A 20,527-nucleotide genomic window follows, 5' to 3' on the forward strand; every position below is an offset into this window, starting at 1 on the left:
GAACCAAACAGTGAGCAATTGCTGCTCTGTCATATATGATATCTAGAAGAAACAGACAGCAAACCAGTATATTGGATTATTTGGAGCTAAATGAAGGGTTATATTGAGTTATATGGGTGAATAGGAGGAGCTTTATTGGGTTAAAAAGGTCAATATGAAGAACTTCAGTGAGGAGTTGGAACAATAGGAAGAGCAATGGGTTACATTATGTGATATGGAAAATTCTTAATAGATACACTGTATGAAATGGGTTTTATGGCATGGATCTCTGGCTATACTTGGTGATCATATGCAAAAGTATCAAGAGCTGCGTTGGAAGATCTTAGTCAGTATGATGAATTAATTGAAGAACAGCAGAAAAAATGGGAAAGAGCTATAATAAATAAATGGAGTAACAGGAGCCATAGAGAGTAACACACTTTGAAGGAAACACTACAATAATGTATATACTGGTTAAAATTAAGTTTTATGGAGGACTGTTTTAATTTCAATTTGGGTAATTAAAAGCACCCAACACTGGGTGATAATGAACAATCCTGATAGGATGCAACATAAGAAGCAATACTGATGGTTAAGAAAAGGAGAAAAGGAGAACGACTGTCACTTCAGTCAGATGGCAGTTAGTAAGTTGGATATGAGGGTTTGAATTGGTTACATGCACTGACTGGATACGCTATGTGCCAGCAGTTCTGAAGCTTTACATGGCCAGACATGGCTGCTTTCCACAATATTGTCATCAGGACATCAGGTCCAAAGATGATTTTGACAGAGCATTACATGGTTTTATGTGCCCACCAGCAGCTTCAACTGATAAAAATCCATGGGTAGATGTTATTATGAGCAAAAAGTGCTATTTTATTAATCTCACCAAAGAGCTTTAATAAGATCGTTATTTAACCTCCTTCTCATGGCGGTTTTATCTCCTTTTACCGTTGGGTATTTACAAACATATATATTAAAATTGATGCCCGGCCGGGTTAAAAACATGTTTGTTAGATTCCGCCTATTGTCTGTGTTTTGACTGCGCTATTTACAACCCTCTGCGAGTCTGAGGCCAGGGTATTGTACAATGTGTGAGTCGATAGAGGAGGGAGAAGGCAGAACACAGAGGATATTTCTGTTTATCACACCAAGCCAGGAGGGGTGTGGATTCAACCAAAATGTTAAAAATAGAACCTGCCTTAACACTTACATAGCTAGATAGAGAATTTGAAGGGGATTTTTTGCTAAACAATATGTTTTTTTGTTTCAGTTGTTGAGGTCACCAAATGTGTGGATCATGTGCTGGGCCAAAGTTGGTTGATACCATTATTCATTTCCCTGGGGTGGGATGGCCTTCGCAGACTGGTCAGGAGAGGACTACATCAACAGGCCTATGGGGTCCTAACCTGATGCAATTTTCTAACTTGCCTGATAAATATCTGCCTGATTTCGATCCAGATTCACAATATAATAGGGCTCATTTGCAACCAAAGGCAGCATGCAAAGGGCAAAAAAAAGGCTGCAACTGTATTCTTCGCAAGGGATCCTGGAATCTGAATTGGACTGGGCCAGCTGGATACCAGGGAAAAACCCAATGGGCCCCACAGACCCAGGCTTGCTCCCTGCCAGACTTTGGAAGCTCCACCCCACTCCCCATCACTGCCACAAGTAAATGAAACATGACACAGTGGGTGTGGGGCATCTGAGGTGGCAGCCCCAGTAGGCCCCGGACACCCCATTAGGACACTGGCCAGAATAAGCACTTAATGCTATTGCACCCCCTGAGGTCAAGAATGACCCATAATGTGTCCTTTATTTATTTAGTTTTTGTATGTTTTCCCTCCAGATAAGCCCCTTTGAGTCCAAGGACAATGCTCCATCTGTTGTACTGTAAAAGAGGCACTGCTCTCCCCAAAAAGCTGCCCCCCTTACATAATATATATTATAGCACATTCAACTTCAAGAACAGAAGGAACACAATCCTCTCAAGTGGTCACAATGCTGCACTTTGTTCTACAATCCCGCTTTCTCCTGTTTTAATTTAAACCCTCTTGGGCTTGAGCCCCTACATTCCTCCTTCTTTGTCGGCCAAGGAAGAAACTACGAGCCCTTGTATTCAGTTAGGGTCAGCTGTAGGTCCTACGTATGTTATTGATGAGCGGAATAGGCAGAAAAACCACCATTCTTCCACAGAAGTACACAAAACAATTATAATTGCTAAAAAAAAAAAACCTGTGGGCTGAGACCCCTGACACAGCAGATTGCTGACCAAGGCAAATGTTAAACTGGGTCTCATTATTTAGCGTTGTCTAGGCTTGTGCATGACTGTGAGGAACAATACGAGAGCCCACGGCATTAATCAATCTAATATGTCAGATATTCTGTATGTACATCTTATGGGCTTCATAGGTGTCTTGATGCTGCCAGCTTCTATAATAAGGCAGCCCTTCTCTGATATATATGGACTGGAAAGAAATAGTTGAGAACATCCTCATGGGCAAACAATCCAGGAGAACATATTTCTTTTTCTCCTGTGGGGCCCTCAAAATGAACCCTATTGGGGTTCACATTTAAATTAACTTTTAGTATGATGTAGAAAGTGATATTCTGAGATAATTTGCAATTGGTTTTCATTTTTTACTGTATGTGCTTTTTGAGTTATTCAGCTTTTTATCCATTGATTTGAATAAGAGACTGGAATATGAATAGGAGAGGCCTGAATAAAAAGATGAGTAATAAAAATTTGCAATAATAATAAATGTGTAGCTTTACAGAGCATTTGTTTTTTTAGATGGGGTCAGCGACCACCCATTTAAAAGCTAGAAAGCGTCAAAGATGAAGGCAAATTATTTAAAAACTTAAAAAGGAATGAGTAATTCTATAACATATTAAAAGTTAACTTAAAGGTGAAACACCCCTTTAATCAGGAAATCAAAACGGTATCCTCCGCATTCTCTTGAACTACTATTCCCAGCATTCCCTTACAGCCTGTGGATCATGGTATTTGCATTTACAGGATATTCCACAAACTAACTAAATCATGGCTTTGTGTACAACTCTCTTTATACCTGTACCCTTATATCTCAGAATTATTTTATTCTAATGTTACATTATAATAAAACTGTGTGAACATTTTATCACTTTACCACTGAGTGCGTCCTTCCTTTGAACAGTATGGCTTTTTGGCATGGCAGTTTAAGCAGTTGTGAGTGTGTCACAAAAAGTTCAACCCATCCCCAACTCAGCCGAAGTCTTCTTTTACTTCATGATCCGCACACAGCTCTCCTGTGATAACTCAAATATGGGTGGGATCACCACTATTACATCACCAAATGGGATGTGACCTGCCCAAATCCGATACACAGATCGATCCCATACACGGGCCAATAAAAGCTGCCGACAGACTGAGTCAGCAGCTTATTGGCCCGTGTGTGGGGCCATCCAACGGGCTTCCCCGATCAATATCTGATCGAAAGTCAACCAGATCTCGATCGGGCAGGTTAAAAATCCCATCGGATCGCGACCGCATTTATGCATCTATGCGGTCCCGCGATCCGACCGCCCGTATCGGATCCATTCAGATCCAATTGTTGGGCCCCAGGGCCCACGATCGGATCAGCTCAATATCACCCACTTCAATGTGGGCATATTGGGGAGAGATCTGCTCGTTTGGTGGCATCGCCAAGCGATCGGATCTCTACGTCTATGGCCACCTTAAGACTAACCTTGTTGGCAGGAACCCACCCAACCCACATATTAACCTATGGACTACACAGGTATCGGCTCAACCTGCTTATCACTAATAAGCAGTAAGCAGCTCCAACACATTACCATAAGTTCAAATATAGGCATAAATAAAATACTCTCTGCAGAATAACCCAAACCCATATGTTTTACTAATTTTTTTTAACAAAGTAACTTGAAAATTTACCCAAATAATGAACTGGGTATATTGTTTTCCACCACAAGGTTTCACACGTTTTGGTTGGAATTTGGGCTTCAATTAATGCAAGATGACAGATAAATGGGTATTACAATCACCCCTATGGTCCTAGTAAAATCCAAGACCACAAATACATGCCTCCAGCCTTAGTCCCCTATTCCACTCCATCCCCAAGTGAGACCAATCCCTGAGTTTGTGAACCTTTTTTTAAGACTCCCTGTTACTATACCAATGTTAGTATTGTTATCATTACATTCATTCAGTTATTGTGGCCCTTCCATACTTTGCTTTGCAGTTGCTCAGATCGGTGAGTCTCCTGATACAGTCGAATTATGTACTGGAGCTTCCAACCTGTTATAAATAACCTTCTCCGGGACTTGAAGAACCATCAAATATTAACCTGCAGGGTAACTGTTCCTACAAAGAGCCCTTGGAGTGCTGACTCAATAGCTAATGTAATAACACTGTGACAGACTGGTGAAGGATGGGCCCCTGCTCCTCTCTATAACTAGCAGATGAGAAAGAACATCTATTATTCATGGAGGCAAACAGAGGGACTGCTGGACACCCAGCCCTCCCCTCCCCTCCCGAACCAGGGAGAGGCAACCATGTCTACCCGGCACCCCGAGAGGTTTCTGCAAAGTAAAAGGTTCAATAAAAGATGATTGATAGATATTGATATTTGATAAAAGCACAAAGAGTGTAAGAAATGCACAGGCATGGGTGAAAATGGTTAACTGCTTCTGTATTTTTACAGTGGAATTGGTTCATTACTGATAGAGTGTGATTTGGGAGGGCAACTGGAGGCCAATGTAATGCTGAGACATAAAATAAAAGTATCGGAGATGCTTTAGTTTTCCTTTAAACAAGTGCATCCAGCCATCCAAAGCAAGAAAAAGCATAGAAAATGAATGAGATGCCAAGAGAGAGTGAAGGGAGGAGTTCTCTTTAATAAGAGATTCTTTGTTTGTTCTACTTTGTGATGGAGGAAGCAGGATCTGAAGGGGGAGGCTGGCTGAGCTGCACAGCTGGTACAGAAGGAGGCAATGGAGAGTGGTGGGGAGGTGGAGGCCCGGATATCACAAGAGGAAAAAGTAGGCAGGACATGAGAGGACATGATGGAAGCCAAGCACAGAGAGGGGTTATGGCTCGGTTTATTTTTTAGCTCAATGCTGTCCAATTACTTCTACTTGGGGAGTCAATTATCTATGATGCTTATGTGCCAGGAACCCATAGGCCAGACATAGTATGGGCACAGCCCTATTCTAGCCAGACCCTTCCCATACCCTGACCTCTTCATTACTGACAATGACAATCTGCCCAACCACACACTGGCAATAGATCAGGCCACATCTCTCTGATATTTCTAATAATGCCTAAGTGCCCTAGTTTTCAACCCCTGTATCCCCAGTTTGTTAAACATACCCTATGTTCACACAGAAGTCATTCTTTGCCCCGCATGGTCCTCTTAGATTCTAGGTGCAGCTGCAACCCCCCCAAACTTAGTAACAGATCAATCCAATACATTGATCATGATCAGTCTGTTATCAATCATCTTGTCAACTTTATTGGCTTTTGTGACACTAAACTTTCCACTGATTTCCATTCTAACCTTACAGCAACTAGTTCCCGCTATATTCACACAACCATGTCTTCCGTAGATTGGGCAATAAATCTTTAATTTATATAGGTCAGAAGGATAATTTGCCCGGGGCCCCCAGCATCACAACTTTAGGGAGAAGAGAGTAAAAGCTCATAGTAAATTCAAAGCCATCATTATTTTCAGCCGACTGCAGTCATTGAGCTCTAAAAGTTGTAGTTCAACAACAGCATGTGGTCTGCAGGTTGGACATCACTAAATTATGTATAGCCCCAGCCCCAAGCTCAATGAGTTTCCAGTGCCCAGTCGTATCCTAACTCCAGCCCTGCAGATTAGAATTTCAACAAGCATTTTAGAGAAATACAAGTAACAATGGACCTGCTGCTTATTCACTGCTGTTTTCCTTAATGTTTGATTCAGTAGGTTCAAATTGCCCATGAATGGAGTTAAAGAAAGTGGCACTTCTTGCAGAATTTATAGGGAGAAATGGACTCTGATGAGGAGAGAGTAAAAGCCAGTGATGCACACTACTTATCTCATTACCTTCTGAACCACTCCAGACTCCCCTAGACAATTCCCCTCCTCTTCAGAGCTCTTTGGTTCTTCATCAGAAGTAATGTCTTCTGCTGTGCTGGTAAGGATGGGGCAGACTTTGTATGGCTCCGTGTAAGCACTACAATCAGAAAAAAAAAGCACTTTCAGAAGGAGCCACAAAATGGCATAACATTATTCATTTTCTGTATAGTTACCATTTATATGTTTGTTCTCAGCTACAGAGGGAAAAGGAAGGCTTTATTAGAACAATCGATAACATGACTGGTACCAGAAAACTGCAGGAAACAGCAGAATTAATATCACTCCTACATTCCTGTTTTCCTAAAGGACAAATATTTCTCATGTATAAATATGTTTTATATTCCCTTTCCATTAACAAGATGGTGAACTATGAGGCTACGGCTCAACGTGTGGCCAGATTATTTCTTCCCTAGCAAATCAATTCACTCATCATTCACATATTTAGTCTTCAGTTAAATTCATGCAGTGCAACCTTAATGCATAATAGCCACTTATGCTCATCTGTTAAAACAGCTAGTTGGTAATTCATTGTGATACTGCCCTATGTCATGTATCTTTATTTTCTCCTTTTATTTCCCCTATTTACTTTTTCTGTCTTTTCTGCCTCTCTGATGCCTCCACCTTTTTCATCTATATAACACTTCGGGGCAGATTTACTAAGGGTCGAATATCGAGGGTTAATTAACCCTCGATATTCGACTAGGAACTAAAATCGTTCGACTTCGAATATCGAAGTCGAACGATTTAGCGCTAATCCTACGATCGAACGATCGAAGGATTATTCGTTCGATCGAACGATTAAATCCTTCGAATCGAACGATTCGAAGGATTTTAATCCAACGATCGAAGGAATATCCTTCGATCAAAAAAACGCAGGCAAGCCTATGGGGACCTTCCCCATAGGCTAACATTGAGTTCGGTAGCTTTTAGCTGCCGAACTAGGGGGTCGAAGTTTTTCTTAAAGAGACAGTACTTCGATTATCGAATGGTCGAATAGTCGAACGATTTTTAGTTCGAATCGTTCGATTCAAAGTCGAAGTAGTAGTCGAAGGTCGAACTAGCCCATTCAATGGTCGAAGTAGCCAAAAAAACTACTTCGAAATTCGAAGTTTTTTTAATTCGAATCCTTCACTCGAGCTTTGTAAATGTACCCCCTCTTGTCTCTAGTTCTCTCCCAGCAATATTTTCTCCCCTTTAATCTTTTATATTCTCTTTTATTGTGCTTTTAACCACATTTTATTTCCATAAAGGAGCAAAAGAAACCTCTGTTATTATATGAAGTTTTGTGACTCAAAATTCTTGCAACCCCTGCTGATGGGATGCTATTTCACAATAATAAAGAACTGGAGGGATGGCATCCCTGTGCATCCCTCACCAATGCCAGCACTGGATTCATAGAAAATCCAATAATACTTCTTACAAGCTGAGGTGCTAATTTTAACTCTGACCAAATGGGTCACCTGGGAATGTATATTTGTCTGCTGGTAATGCTGGTTAATTGGGAGAATATCAACTTTGTTTAGGTTATTGGCTCCCAAACTGTGGGACCAAAAGCAGTTGGGGCAGGCTGAAGATAAAAATTTGGGTAAAATGATTATTTCATGCCAGATCCTCCTTAAAGCTCAACTTGAAGGTCAATTAGCATGAGATTTTAGGTGAACCCCTATTTTTTGACATTTACAATCTTAGAACTATGGCTGAATGCCCATTACAATAATATTTTCAGACATTTGTAATCTTGATACAAGGGACATTGATCAAATGTTGGACCCTAAATGGGAACTTGCAACAAAAAAGACTGAAAACCATTAGTTTGTTGTGTAATAATGCCAACGGTTATCACAGAATAAAATCAACTTTTACTCTCTAGTACAAGAAAATGTATTTTTTTAGGGCTATATTTGTCATTTTTTCTTTACAGTAACCAAAAATCGAACAGAATACAGAACAATGACAAATAAAAGGCACAACACACTCCTAACGCACAGCTAAGACAAGTTAAACATCCAGTCCCTTTCCCCCTGGGACAAAGACAAAGGCAGATGGAAGGATGAATACACAGTGTAAGACAAAGAGAGGTTCATCTCAAGGAGAAATAATCAGTGAAGGGGGGGGGGCTGAATATTTCAAAGGAAGCAAAAAGAAATGGGATGCAATGAAAGAAGACAAAACAAGAGCTAAATCACTCTGTGTGCCCTCTATCCAGGCATCAAGGACAGTACGCACCTGATAGAGAGCAGGTCTTTAGTGACCCAGTGTCACTGATTGAAGCTAGATACACACTGGCTGATCTGAAGGCCAAACAAACAGACCATTGGACAATTTTGGTGCACCAAAGAAGTCAATAAAGGCACAGATTCTTCTTGTGACACTTGTCCAAACAGAAATAATTGACCTAAACAATTAACTATCATGTCAGATTTGCGTGAGACCCATACACCAGCAGACTTCCAAATCATCTGAAAGACAAGGATCGGCTATCACTGCAACTCCTGCATATCTGTGCAATTGTTCTATTGTCCTCTCACAGATGGCAAGCCCAGTTGTGTAGACTGGGGGATCAGGAGCATGATGCACTTTTGCTTTGTTTGAAAGGTGTATCAGTATAAACAGTGGTAGCAGAGAGCAGTGGCTCTTTTCAATTCAAGCTTCCCCCTTGGAGGTCCAACTTTTAGTTACGAGCCCCCATAGCTCATAACACCTTTACAGATATAGAAGAGCGTTAGTATTTCAGTCATGCAGTCATAGTTCTGGGAATATCTTGGACAGCAAGCATGTTTTCACTCTCACCCAATTGACCATGAAACTGGGCTTTCAGGTGTATCAAGCAGAGCAAATAGGCACCCTAACTGGCTATCAATATGAGTTCCAATGCCCCCCCAAGGCCTAGTTTGGGGCATAAGGTATAGTTAAAGATGTTTAGCAGGGGATAGTTGAAATGTTATTCGGTCCAGGCAACAAAAAGCAAGATCAAGGAGAATTTAATGTGTTGAGATGGCACTCCAATTGGGGCTGGCTAATGACGTGTCAATCCCAGGGTCGGACTGGGCTGGTAAAACACTGGGTAAAATCCTGGTGGGCCCATGTCCATTGTGGGCTCTGCTGACCCAGACACAAACTTTTCTGAGACCGTGCATTGCCACCCTGATTTCCTCCCTGGTCCCTATTGCAGCCACAACTAAAGAACATGTATGTGTGTGTGTGTGGGGGGGGGGTGTCAGATTATGGCTGGGATGGAGGGCCTGGAGGGGAGTTGTGGCTGGGGTGGAGGGCCTGAAGGGGGATTTCCAGCTGGGGGGCCCAGAGAGGGAGTGGGGTCCCTGTGGTGGGCCTTGGACCAGGGGCGTAACAACAGAGGAAGCAGACTCTGTGGCTGGAGAGTCCAGGGGGTATAGGGGGCCCAATGAGGCCATAATTAATGAGCAATTTCAACATATATTGGTAAAACAGGACAACAGGCCCAATCACTTCTAATTATGCCACTGCCTCAGACCCTCCAGTCCAACACTGGTCAACTCCTACAAGTAATGCAATAGAAAAAAACATATTCTCCACATTTCTTCTGTTCCCGTGACTACGCTTCTTAACACAATTGGGAACCCTTAGCGCTGATGAAGCCCAAGGCAGGAGTTATGTGAAAACCATGAGAGGGGTGTGCTGTCCCCAAAGACCCACTAACTGCATATTACTGACATGGGCTCAAAGTCAGCCATAGCAGGGTCCTAGTTAAGGCAGCACCTATATGGTTGGGATATGACTGATTGATAACATACTGTATTATTACCAAGTTAAATTTTCAAGTCATATTTCAGCGGGACGTGTTATTCAGATGTTCACTAGAAAATGAGAGTCAGTGGCAGGAATTAGCATTGTGCCAGAACATGACAAATGAGACTGTGATTCAGGCTGCCAATTAGGAGGATTGTGTGGAACTCTTCCACAGAAGCAAAATTCATACATCCATAGTGTGTTTTTTGGCTCAGAGACCAAAGACGGTTTCACTTTTCCTACTATGCTCAGAACATGAAGATATTTGATACATGGACTTCATTCAGTTGCACGAGAAAGATTTGTGGCAAGAGACCCTGGCACACCGGGAGCAGTTGCAGCTGCTTCATGCAGTGACACAAATAAACCGGCAGGTCCTTTCAAAACAGGGCCTAACACATTACACCCGTACAAGTGTAGATAATAATTTTGCAAGGATGTTGCTGTCTGTCATCCAAGTAATTACTATAAATAGTAATGATTCACAGAAGGCATTCACGCAGTGTGAGAATATTGCTGCCGTGGGTTGCAATCCATAATGCTATTACTGAGCGATAGAAAATATTGCTTCCCCGGGGCATAGGCTCATTTAGAATAGGAGTTTTAAAAAGATTAAAACAAGGAAGGTGTGTGTGTGTCTTGGTTTATTGGGGGGGTTGTTGGTATACTGAAAGGCTTGTCCTGCAATGTGTCTGTGTCATGAGATGCCAACTGATACTGTATATATCTTTCATATTCCTTTATTAGATGAGAAGTACAAGTTCCATGTCTAGAGGGATAGCTCTGATTTCTGCATTTGGACACAGCTTCTTGTCACAGCTTCTAAAATGAGTTTTCTGATGTCTCCACTTGATGACATTGGGAGGAGGTGGACATTAATGTTGTGCTCATTTGCTAGGGGTGCACAAGAATTATTTCCCCAGTAATTTGCACTTTTTAGCCTCAGTACCCTGGAATCTGAGCTCCTAATAGAATAGTTTTCTTTTTATATGTCTGTCCACAAACTATTTTTAAAGACGGAGACTTAGTTCATTCAGGTGTCAACTGTGTAAGCAGAAAATATCATTGACCAAAAACCATATTGGCCCTGAGATGCAGTCGACAGCTAACAGCTATGCTGCGGTCGCCTATTCGATCAGCTTGTTGGCCTGGGGACTGGATGATTAGCTCAGCCTGACTTGTCCTACCAATTAGATGAGCAAATTAGGAAAAGTATTTTTGTCTGGCAACTTGCCAGAACAAGCAGATATTTCAGTGGATGGCCAGCTGATACCATTATTTTACAGACAGAGCAAGTAGTGAGTCCAACAATGAGAACTGAACTGATGGCATCTAAGCCTCCTCTTTAAACTGTCATTGATATCGGGCATGTGTCTAAAGGAAAGGCCAATAAAGCACATCTTTATATTTACACAAATTACAGTGTGCTGCAGTATATTGGATTTCTATAATCAGTTTGGATCCGTGGCAGGCGTGATCGAATACTGCTAGAAGCACCTGATCCGAAAGGAAAAGTGTCTGAGGTGAGCACTCCAATTTTGTGTGGATCTAAAGGAAAGGCTTGTGATACATTTGAGAATGGATGCCACTAATACAATCTGGATGTGTTTCTGTTTTACTGAATTGCTGCCACCCTTGTGCTGTATATTTGGTCTCTGCACCTGAGATTAACATTACACTTCTTTGTTGGGGCATACTGGACCTGTCTATTGTCTATATGATAATTTAACACCAACAGTAGAATATCCCAAGGGTTAGAATTAATCTGTAACCGAGCAGAGCATTAGAATGAATAATTACAGAGCTAGAATCAACTCATATCCAATCAGAGCAGTAGAATTTTTGCAGATGAACCAGTATGTAGCATTAGGGCTTTCACAGCCTTACACATGGAAGCACAAACTGGCAACTGCTGTAAAAAACATTGTTGTATTTGTACCCTTTGTACTCATTTAGCTGTGCTGAGCATCAGAGTTATTTAAATACTGGGCCACTTGGCAATGAAATACCCTTGCCAAGTGGCCCTGTATTTAAATGGCCCCTGTGTTCCCCACTGTGCTGATGCTCAGCATCTGGCCATTGATTACTTTAAATGAAATGTCCCCATACATTTCAATATCCTAGTTGCCCTACTCTCCATTGTACTACATGTTATTCTCAAATAAATAAGCAGAACAAAAACAGACTAGAGGCACAAACCGTTTTCAGCACCTCGGACAGCAAAATGTTTAGTAAAATACACAAAGGAGAAACAATTGCAACTACAGAAGATGCATTAATACTAGATACATAATTCAGGCGGTGCAGGTGGGGAGAGATATGTGCTGTGGTACCTGTAAATGCTTCACTAATGCCTGGGAATTAAACAAGTAATGAGGGGGAGCTGTTTATATATCTACCAGGTGTGGACTGAGATTCAGAATAAATCCTGATATTTCTGAGCTAAAGAGGAACTATCATGAAAATCATACTGTAATAAGACATTTTCTAAATATAAGCAATTACAAATGTTAAAGCTTTTCTGAAATATTCAAATTACTCTTCACTATCCCCCTCTCGGCACTGTAACAGACTCTTCTCATGTAGGAGTCTGATTTTGAATGACAGTTGAATCAAATATATCTTGTATTAGAGGTCACTCTATTAAAATCACCATTCTGTCTCTCTACATGCAGAATTTGTGCCAAAGTCAGTTATTTTGTTAGATTTTTCTTGATCTGCTTGATCAGCTTCTAGGAAAGGTAGCCCCTATAAGATATATTGGATCTGTCAATGAAAATCTGACACCCAACTCCTGTAAGAAGACATAATGAGGAGAAACAGATGCTGAGAGAGGGATAGTGAACATAAACTTGATTATTTCAGAATTGTTACAGATTTTTTTATTTTTTAATTTTTTAATTGTATTTAGAAAGTTTCTTATTTTAGTATGATGAAGCTTTTATTAAATGTTCATTTTCACCATAGTTCCCCTTCAAAGACTGGTGATTCAGTTGATTCCTAACAATAAAGATTAAGTGCATCTCTGCCTAGGTGAAGGCAAAATGTGCACTAAATAGCAGAAAAAAACCCGCACTCAACAGGCTCAGTTAGAGTAACTAATTTTAATAGAATAGAGGACTTTCTTTTGTTTTTCTATTAAAATCAGTTACTCTAACTGAGCCTGTTGAGTATGGTATTTTTCCGCTATTATATATTTCAATGAATAAAGAGGGACTGGGTGCTTGAGCCAGTGAGATAACTGTATGCTTAGAGTAGTCATTGGGTTAATTCCCATTAACCAAGTTAAATGCTAAGTAAAACTCAAAGCCAGCAACAAAGTTTCAGCCAATAATGCACTAAAGGGAAATTGCAGCCGAGAGCCAGAGATCTCTACAGACAGTTTAATCCCTGGCTAATTCTCTTGCTTGTACTAATGATACGGATGAGTGAGAGCAGATTGTAGCTTCAGGGCTGGAGGGAGCTTGGCAATTACAGAGAGAGCCAGTTAGCGCACAATGCCTGGCAATTACTGGAGTGAGCGTGCACATGAGCCGGAAGCCACTGGAAATGAGCGCACAAACCTGGCAATCACAGTGATAGACAGAAAGAGCCCAGTGATCACTGAGATAGCCAACACGATCCTTGTAATTACTGAAATAGTTATGAACTTAGTGATAACTAAGGTAGCCCACAAAAACGTGGAAATCAAGCAACGATTATCCGGCACCACTAAGAAAACCAACAGTGGTCTAATAGTCATTGGCATAGCCTGAATAAGACCAGTAATCACTGAGGTAGCAACAGTGTTGGACTGGCCCACCAGGATACCAGGTGGGCCAGGGTGTCAGTGGGCCTCTTGCCTCTAACCATTTGGCCTATTTCATGGTTATTCCATATTTCTTTATGGGAACAAAGAGGCTTGATAAAGGAAGAATAGACTATAGTATGTAGAGAAAAGAGACTATGAGAATAAAGAGGTTAAGTGAGGAGAGGAGGTATAAAAGTTTGGAAAGTGGGCCCTCAGCCTTAGGTTTTCTGGTGGGCCTCTGGTATCCCAGTCTGACACTGGGTAGCAACACAAGCCTAGTGATCACTGACTGGACTGAGCATGCACATAAGCAGCAGCCACTGGAATCCAGTGCACAAGCCCAGCAATAACACAGATGGAAAACCCAGTAATCAGCCAACACAAGCCTAGGAATAACTGAAACCGGTACACTGTGAGCCCAGCAGTCAACACAAACTTGGTAATCACTGACACTGGCACCACTAACCTAGCAGTACAAACGTTTCTATTAATCCCTGTGCCAAACACAAACCCAACTATTACAGAGATAGAGCAATCACTGAGATATCCAATGAAAATTGATATTCACTGAGATAGCAAAACCAGGTCCAGTAACATGAATTATTAACTAGGGATGCACCGAATACAGGATTTGGTTCGGGATTTGGCCTTTTTCAGCAGGATTCGGCGAATCCTTCTGCCCGGCCGAACCTGAACCCTAATTTGCATATGCAAATTAGGGGCGGGAAATCATGTGACTTTTTGTCAGAATACGAGGAAGTAAAAAATGTTTTCCCATCCCTAATTTGCATATGCAATTTAGGGTATGGATTCGGTTCGGTATTCGGCCAAATCTTTCACAAAGGATGCGGAATAGTGAAGAGTTTTTTTGCAGGATTACAGAAGCAGATCTGTTCCGTGTCCCATCTTCATTGATTTGAATAGATTCTGCATGTGTGCACTCACACTCTGTGAAGGTCAGCCCAAATAAGCAAAGGCAACCGTTTTCAAGGAGACCTCTTCTCCTCTCCTTTGCCTGTGAGTGCACACAAGCACAAACCATTCAAATCAACAAACATGGGGCCCGGAGCAGATCCGCTTCTCTCAGCCTGCAAAAATACACAGGCTGAGAACAGTGAAGCCTTGGCCCATGTGCCCAATACTGTAGGCTAGGGCCATATAACATGTATTCTCCACAGGTGGAGAATCTGCTGCTCCACTGCTCCCCTTTGCTCCACTGCTCCCCTTCTCTTTTGCAGGCATGGCAGATTTCAGTGTATAGGGAGTGCAGGCAGCACAGCAGAAGAGGAGCAGTGGATTCTTGGCCTGCTTTCTTCCTTGGCCGATATCTGCGTCTCGTGGCCCTAGCCTAAGATGCCCAACACATGAGAAAAAGGCCAAAGATCACTGACAATGTTAACACTTGCATAGTAATCACTGTGATAGGTAGAAAAATCCCAACAATAACAGAAAAGAGACCAGTGAGACAGCCCAACACAAATTAAGCAATCAGCGAGATACATATTTGCCATAAGAGACAGCAATCACTGAGACAGGCAGCAAAAGAGCAGCAATAAATGCAATAGGCAGCATGGTGGTACAGGGATTAATGTTACTACAGATCACCAAGTCTTGGGTTGCTAACCTTTGTGAAGTTTGTCTGTTTTTCCAATGTTTGCATGGGTTTCCATAGGCAGCACTCAGCAGTCACTAAAAGTATAGTGCATCACAGTCATTTTCTCTTAAAATAAAGGCATGACTGTTTTGCTGCTGCCCAGCAATAGAACCTTTTGAAATGACCGAATCCCTATTGTTCTGAAATGCAATCTATAAAATGACTGCTTCATGAGCAGGATATGCTGTTACGATCATTGATAAGCTTAAAATAAAATAGGAACAGGTACAATACAATTAGGTATTTCCTATATTATATAAAGCGAATGATGTCCAGCAACACTGCACGAAAAGGAAAAACAGTTTTCAGGGTATATAAAATACCCAATCTGTTGTTATCCATCACTACTTCTGTAGGTGACATTAAATCTGTGCAGACAAAGTCACTCTTCTAACATATTCTTCTTTTTTTCCACCTTCACTTTGTCCTTTCATGTTACCCATCTCCATAAATCATCTTGCCCCGGGCAGCTCGTTCCCCTGTCACTTACTTGGTATAAAACAGCAAATGCTGATGGGAAAAGGTATCCATTGCAAACTGGGTCCATAGGATAAATCACAATTGGAAACTGTCTTAAGGGCAGTAAAAAAAAAGCAGAACTGTTTTGGATGAGTGGTGGGGGGGCAGGGTTGCTCTCATTGTTTAACGTGGAAGGCAGATGCCAGTAGCCACTGGTTTCTGTTTTCTAGGGGCAGGAAATTCCAAAATACATTGAGTGCACTGTTTAATTTCTGGAGATGCCAGTACCTATTGTCCTCACTGTATAATCTTTAGAATATACAAATACCCATTACTGGTATTTTCACTTGGTTAATGGGAATTAACCCAATGGCGGCTCTAAGCAGTTAGCTCATCTCACTGTATACTGTACTTCGGGATGCCAGTACCCATTGCCATCACTGTAAAACATTCTGGGGACACCAGTACCATTGCCCTCACTGTATAAAGTTCTTGGGATGCCAGTACCCATTGCCCTCACAGTATAACGTTCTGGGAATGCCAGTACCCATTTCTCACACTGTATAATGTTCTGGGGATGCAAGTGTCCATTGCCCTCACTGTATACTGTTCTGGGAATGTCAGTACCCGTTGCTCTCACAGCATAATGTTCTGGGGCTGCCAGTACCCACTTTCCACACCGTATAATGTTCTGGGGATGCCAATGCCCATTGACCTTACTGTATAATGTTCTGGGAATGTCAGTACCCATTGCCATCACTGTATAAAGTTCTCGGGATGCCAATACCCACTGCCCTCATAGTATAATATTCTAGGGATGCCAGTACCCATTGCCTGCACTGTATAATGTTCTGGGTATGCCAGTACCCATTGCCCTTAATGTATGTGCCAGGGTTGCTGGTACCCACTGTTCTTACCATAGGATATACTGCCCACTGCTCTTGCTATATAATGGTAAATTATTGGAATAACAAATGTCCAATGCTATAATTAATTGATATACTGGAGTTGCTGGCATGTACTGCTCTCACTGTATATGAAATATAAATTGCCTCATTAACACTCGCAGTACAGTGTGCAAAGTGCAATCTACCAGTGCAAATCAGCATGTATTTTAACCACAATGCAGCATTTTCCCCAAAATTTCAGTGTGTTGATTTTTGCCAACTAAAATGTGAAAATGCCATTCCATCCAGTAATGGAACAGTATATTGTGCCTATTGACCCAACCTTAGCAGGGTGGTGGTAGCTCACCTGGACATAAATACCTTTACTGAATGGTGCCAATACGTGTCTATTTTGTAGACGTTTGTGTCTATTTTAGTAAAACCACACTTATGGCTGCATTTCTAAATGAAGCTCATTGCATGCTGATATCACTTTATAATGTGCAGGAAGATGCCAACATAACTGCCAGCTGTACCTGTAAATGGAGTTAAAGATAATTCCGTTTGTGATTTATGAGCCATGGATATCCTATAAATGATTTCCTTATAGTGCTTAGTGATGTCATCAATTTCAATCAGTTCACAGTGATGTCATCTGAGTCCCATGACTGAAACTTGGTATAATATAGAAAAATGTCTCCCCTGTTATATATTCCCAGAAGAAAGGATCAGGAGTGTTTACTCAATGTAATTCTTATACACAGACAAAGTCACACATGCCACAAATACACACATTCTATTTTCCCCCTGCTATTTCATAATACAGTACTTATAATATCTTTTTACCAGTTCCCTATATCTTATAGCTAATAAGTGTACTCCTTCCTTACAGAATGAACTTACAGTATCATGCTTATTCTGCAAGAATCCTCACATATCAAGGACGTTCCCTCTATAATTAAAAAAGGTGTCAGAGACCCATCTTGCAAATGCAAAGTCATCAGGAACCCAAACCTCTTGTTCACCTTCTTCCAGCGTGTGGGACAGGCGTCTCTGGCATCATAATAAGAGCAACAAGATACAAGGCTTTAGCTTGTAGAATCCCAAAAGTATTCCCATCACATAGTGTCAGAATGCAATTATTTGTCATGTAGTGTCAATGAACATTCACTTTAACATTCAGCTTGAAATGTTTTCACTTCCTCCGGTGAGACAGAAATATTACTAGCCACTATATCCTTCAAGGGACTGTTCAATTTTTAAATTAACTTTAAGTATGATGTATAGAGTGATATTCTGAGACAATTTGCAATTGGATTTCATTTTTTTTGATTTGTGGTTTTTGGGTTATTTAGCTTTTTTATTCAGCAGCTCTCCAGTTTGCAATTTGGTTGCTACAGATCAAATGACCCTAGCAACCATGCACTGATTTGAATAAGCGACTGAAATAGGAATAGGAGAGGGGGTCGGTGACCCGCATTTGAATGCTGGAAAGAGTCAGAATAAGGAGGCAAAAAACTATATAAAAAAATAACGAAGAGCAAATGAAACGTTGTTTAAAATTGGCCATTCTATAACAAACTAAAAGTTAAGCCGTGAATGGCCCCTTTCATAGAAATCCCAAGATCAATGTCAAGATACAACTCTATAGAATCAGTGCATTACGTAAAGAGAATACTTGAATACTTGCATATTTAGCATTTATATATATATATATATATATATATATATATATATATATATATATATATATATATATATATATATATATATATATATATATATAAATATATTGTAAGAGATGCACAGGGAAAAAGGTTGATGCAGTGTATGTTTCCCCTGGATTCCTGTCATATGTGTGGTAACCTCAGCAAATGTCAGTTTTGCAACGAAATTCCTGGAGTAAATGGACAAAAGTGGGTGAATCCTCCATTCCAGTCGGCTGCTCCAGGTGAATCGGGTTCCCAGACAGGTAGCTGCAGTGTCGGACTGGGGTGTCTGGGGCCCCCGGGGCTGCTGCCTTGTAATTGTAAGTGCCACCACCAAAAGTGTGGATGGAAATTGAAATTCAACTGCAACTTGAGGTTGGACATCCCAACACATCCCATCCAACAAATCAAAATAAGATTCCTTTGTTTCTCATAGCAACTGCCTTTTCTGCCTTAAACTAACACTGGCCCAACAGGGCCTGTGGCCTTTGAGGCTACTGGGAGTTGTAGCTCACAGCATGGACAGCCATGACTACAGAAGTAGAGTGGGAACTTTCTGTATTGCCCCAGTCCCATTCTTCTATGACTCTGCCCTGCATGGACATAACCGACACTTAACTACCTAGTTAATATTCAGTAACCCCTTGATTGCTTGCACTTCTGGTCACTGCTGAACTTCTGGCTCTGAAAGTGTTACTAGTAATCAGTGTCCTTGTTAGGGCACACGCCTTTCCCACCGCGCCGGAGCTCCTTGTGCAGCATTTCCTGTAAACAGGGAACACTTTCCTCCCCAGAGATAACCTGGCAATGAACTGCTGGAGACTGACGTGGGGCGGGAGGCACACCCAGGGCCGCTCTAAGCCAAGGCCGCTACACCATGGCACCTTAACCCCTTAACATTCCCAAGTGGGGGCAGCAAAGTGTTAACATTCGGTCTTCAGCACCGCTGTGGGAGTTAAAAGCCTGTAGTCTAGTGTACATGCAGTTACTGTATGTGTAAGTACATTGTTTCTCTATGTTAACACAAAGCATGGGCAGTAAACTTCATAAAATATATACACAGTATATATTTATCCCTCTAAATCGATAAGGACCCTTATTCAGGTTCTTTGGTCTATTCCACCCCATGCCTTGCATTTGGTTTACATTCTCAGACAGCTCCATCAGTTCTGTAATGAAATGTGTAATTTACAAAGTACAGGGCAGGGTGCAAAGTACAATAAATGGGCACAAACCAACGTGTTTTTTTATTTTTCTCCAGCCTTGCACTTTTCTGTCTCTCTAAAATGAAGCACAGAGATTGCTTGCATTCTTCAGCCCTGTGCTCATGATGGACATGCAGGGGAAGGTAAGTAGCAGGGCCAGAACTAGGGGTAGGTAGGGTAGGCGCCTGCCTAGGGTGCAGTCATGGGGGGGGCACACTTTCAAGGGGAATTTTTTTTATAAACCCTGGTTTGCTTGGCCTTTAATAGTTTTCAATTTTATAAACCGCCTGTTCCAACCCTCTCTTGCCCGTGATTGATACTGCGGGCAGAATCACTCCCCACTTTCCTCTTGACAGCTGCTGACACAGGTACATATTTGGGGGCAATATGATGGATTTTTGGCTCCTGCTGACACAGGTACATATTTGGGGGCAATATGATGGATTTTTGGCTCCTGCTGACACAGGTACATATTTGGGGGCAATATGATGGATTTTTGGCTCCTGCTGACACAAGTACATATTTGGGGGCAATATTGTGGATTTTTTGGCTGCTGCTGGCACAGGTACAGATTGGGGGTAACTATGATGTTTTGGCTTATGCTGGCACAGGTAAAGATAGGGGGCTTGAGGGCAATCTGATGGATTGACTGCTGTTGGCACAGGTACAAATTGGGGCAATATGATAGGTGCTGCCACAGGTACATATGGCAACATAATGGTTTTGGTTTTGGCACAGGTACAGGGGGCAATTTGAATGGTAAGGTGTGATAAGGTAATGCAGGACTGGGTGGGAGCACTGATTGAAGCCGTTGCATAGGGTGCCAAAAAATACCTTGGCCCAGTCCTGGTAAGTAATCGTTTCCTCCTCCAGCCGCTTATCCATTCCAAAACTTACTCGCCTTTGTGTAGCAAAAGCTATGGTACATTGGCAGGCTAGGCCGCAACACAGCCC

At 41.6% G+C, this 20,527-nt stretch overlaps 1 protein-coding gene across 1 annotated transcript in view; it reads right to left on the reverse strand.

Moving 5' to 3' along the window:
• The window catches only part of fgd5.L (FYVE, RhoGEF and PH domain containing 5 L homeolog), a 117,123-nt gene that overhangs the window by 73,504 nt on the left and 23,092 nt on the right, over nucleotides 1–20,527 (reverse strand). Inside the window, exon 3 of the mRNA XM_018259058.2 lies at nucleotides 6,069–6,198. Coding sequence (XP_018114547.1) covers nucleotides 6,069–6,198 — 130 coding nt within the window. The remainder of the gene's footprint in view (nucleotides 1–6,068; nucleotides 6,199–20,527) is intronic.

Source organism: Xenopus laevis, chromosome 4L (assembly GCF_017654675.1).
Source record: "Xenopus laevis strain J_2021 chromosome 4L, Xenopus_laevis_v10.1, whole genome shotgun sequence".
Taxonomy (NCBI): Eukaryota; Metazoa; Chordata; class Amphibia; order Anura; family Pipidae; genus Xenopus; species Xenopus laevis.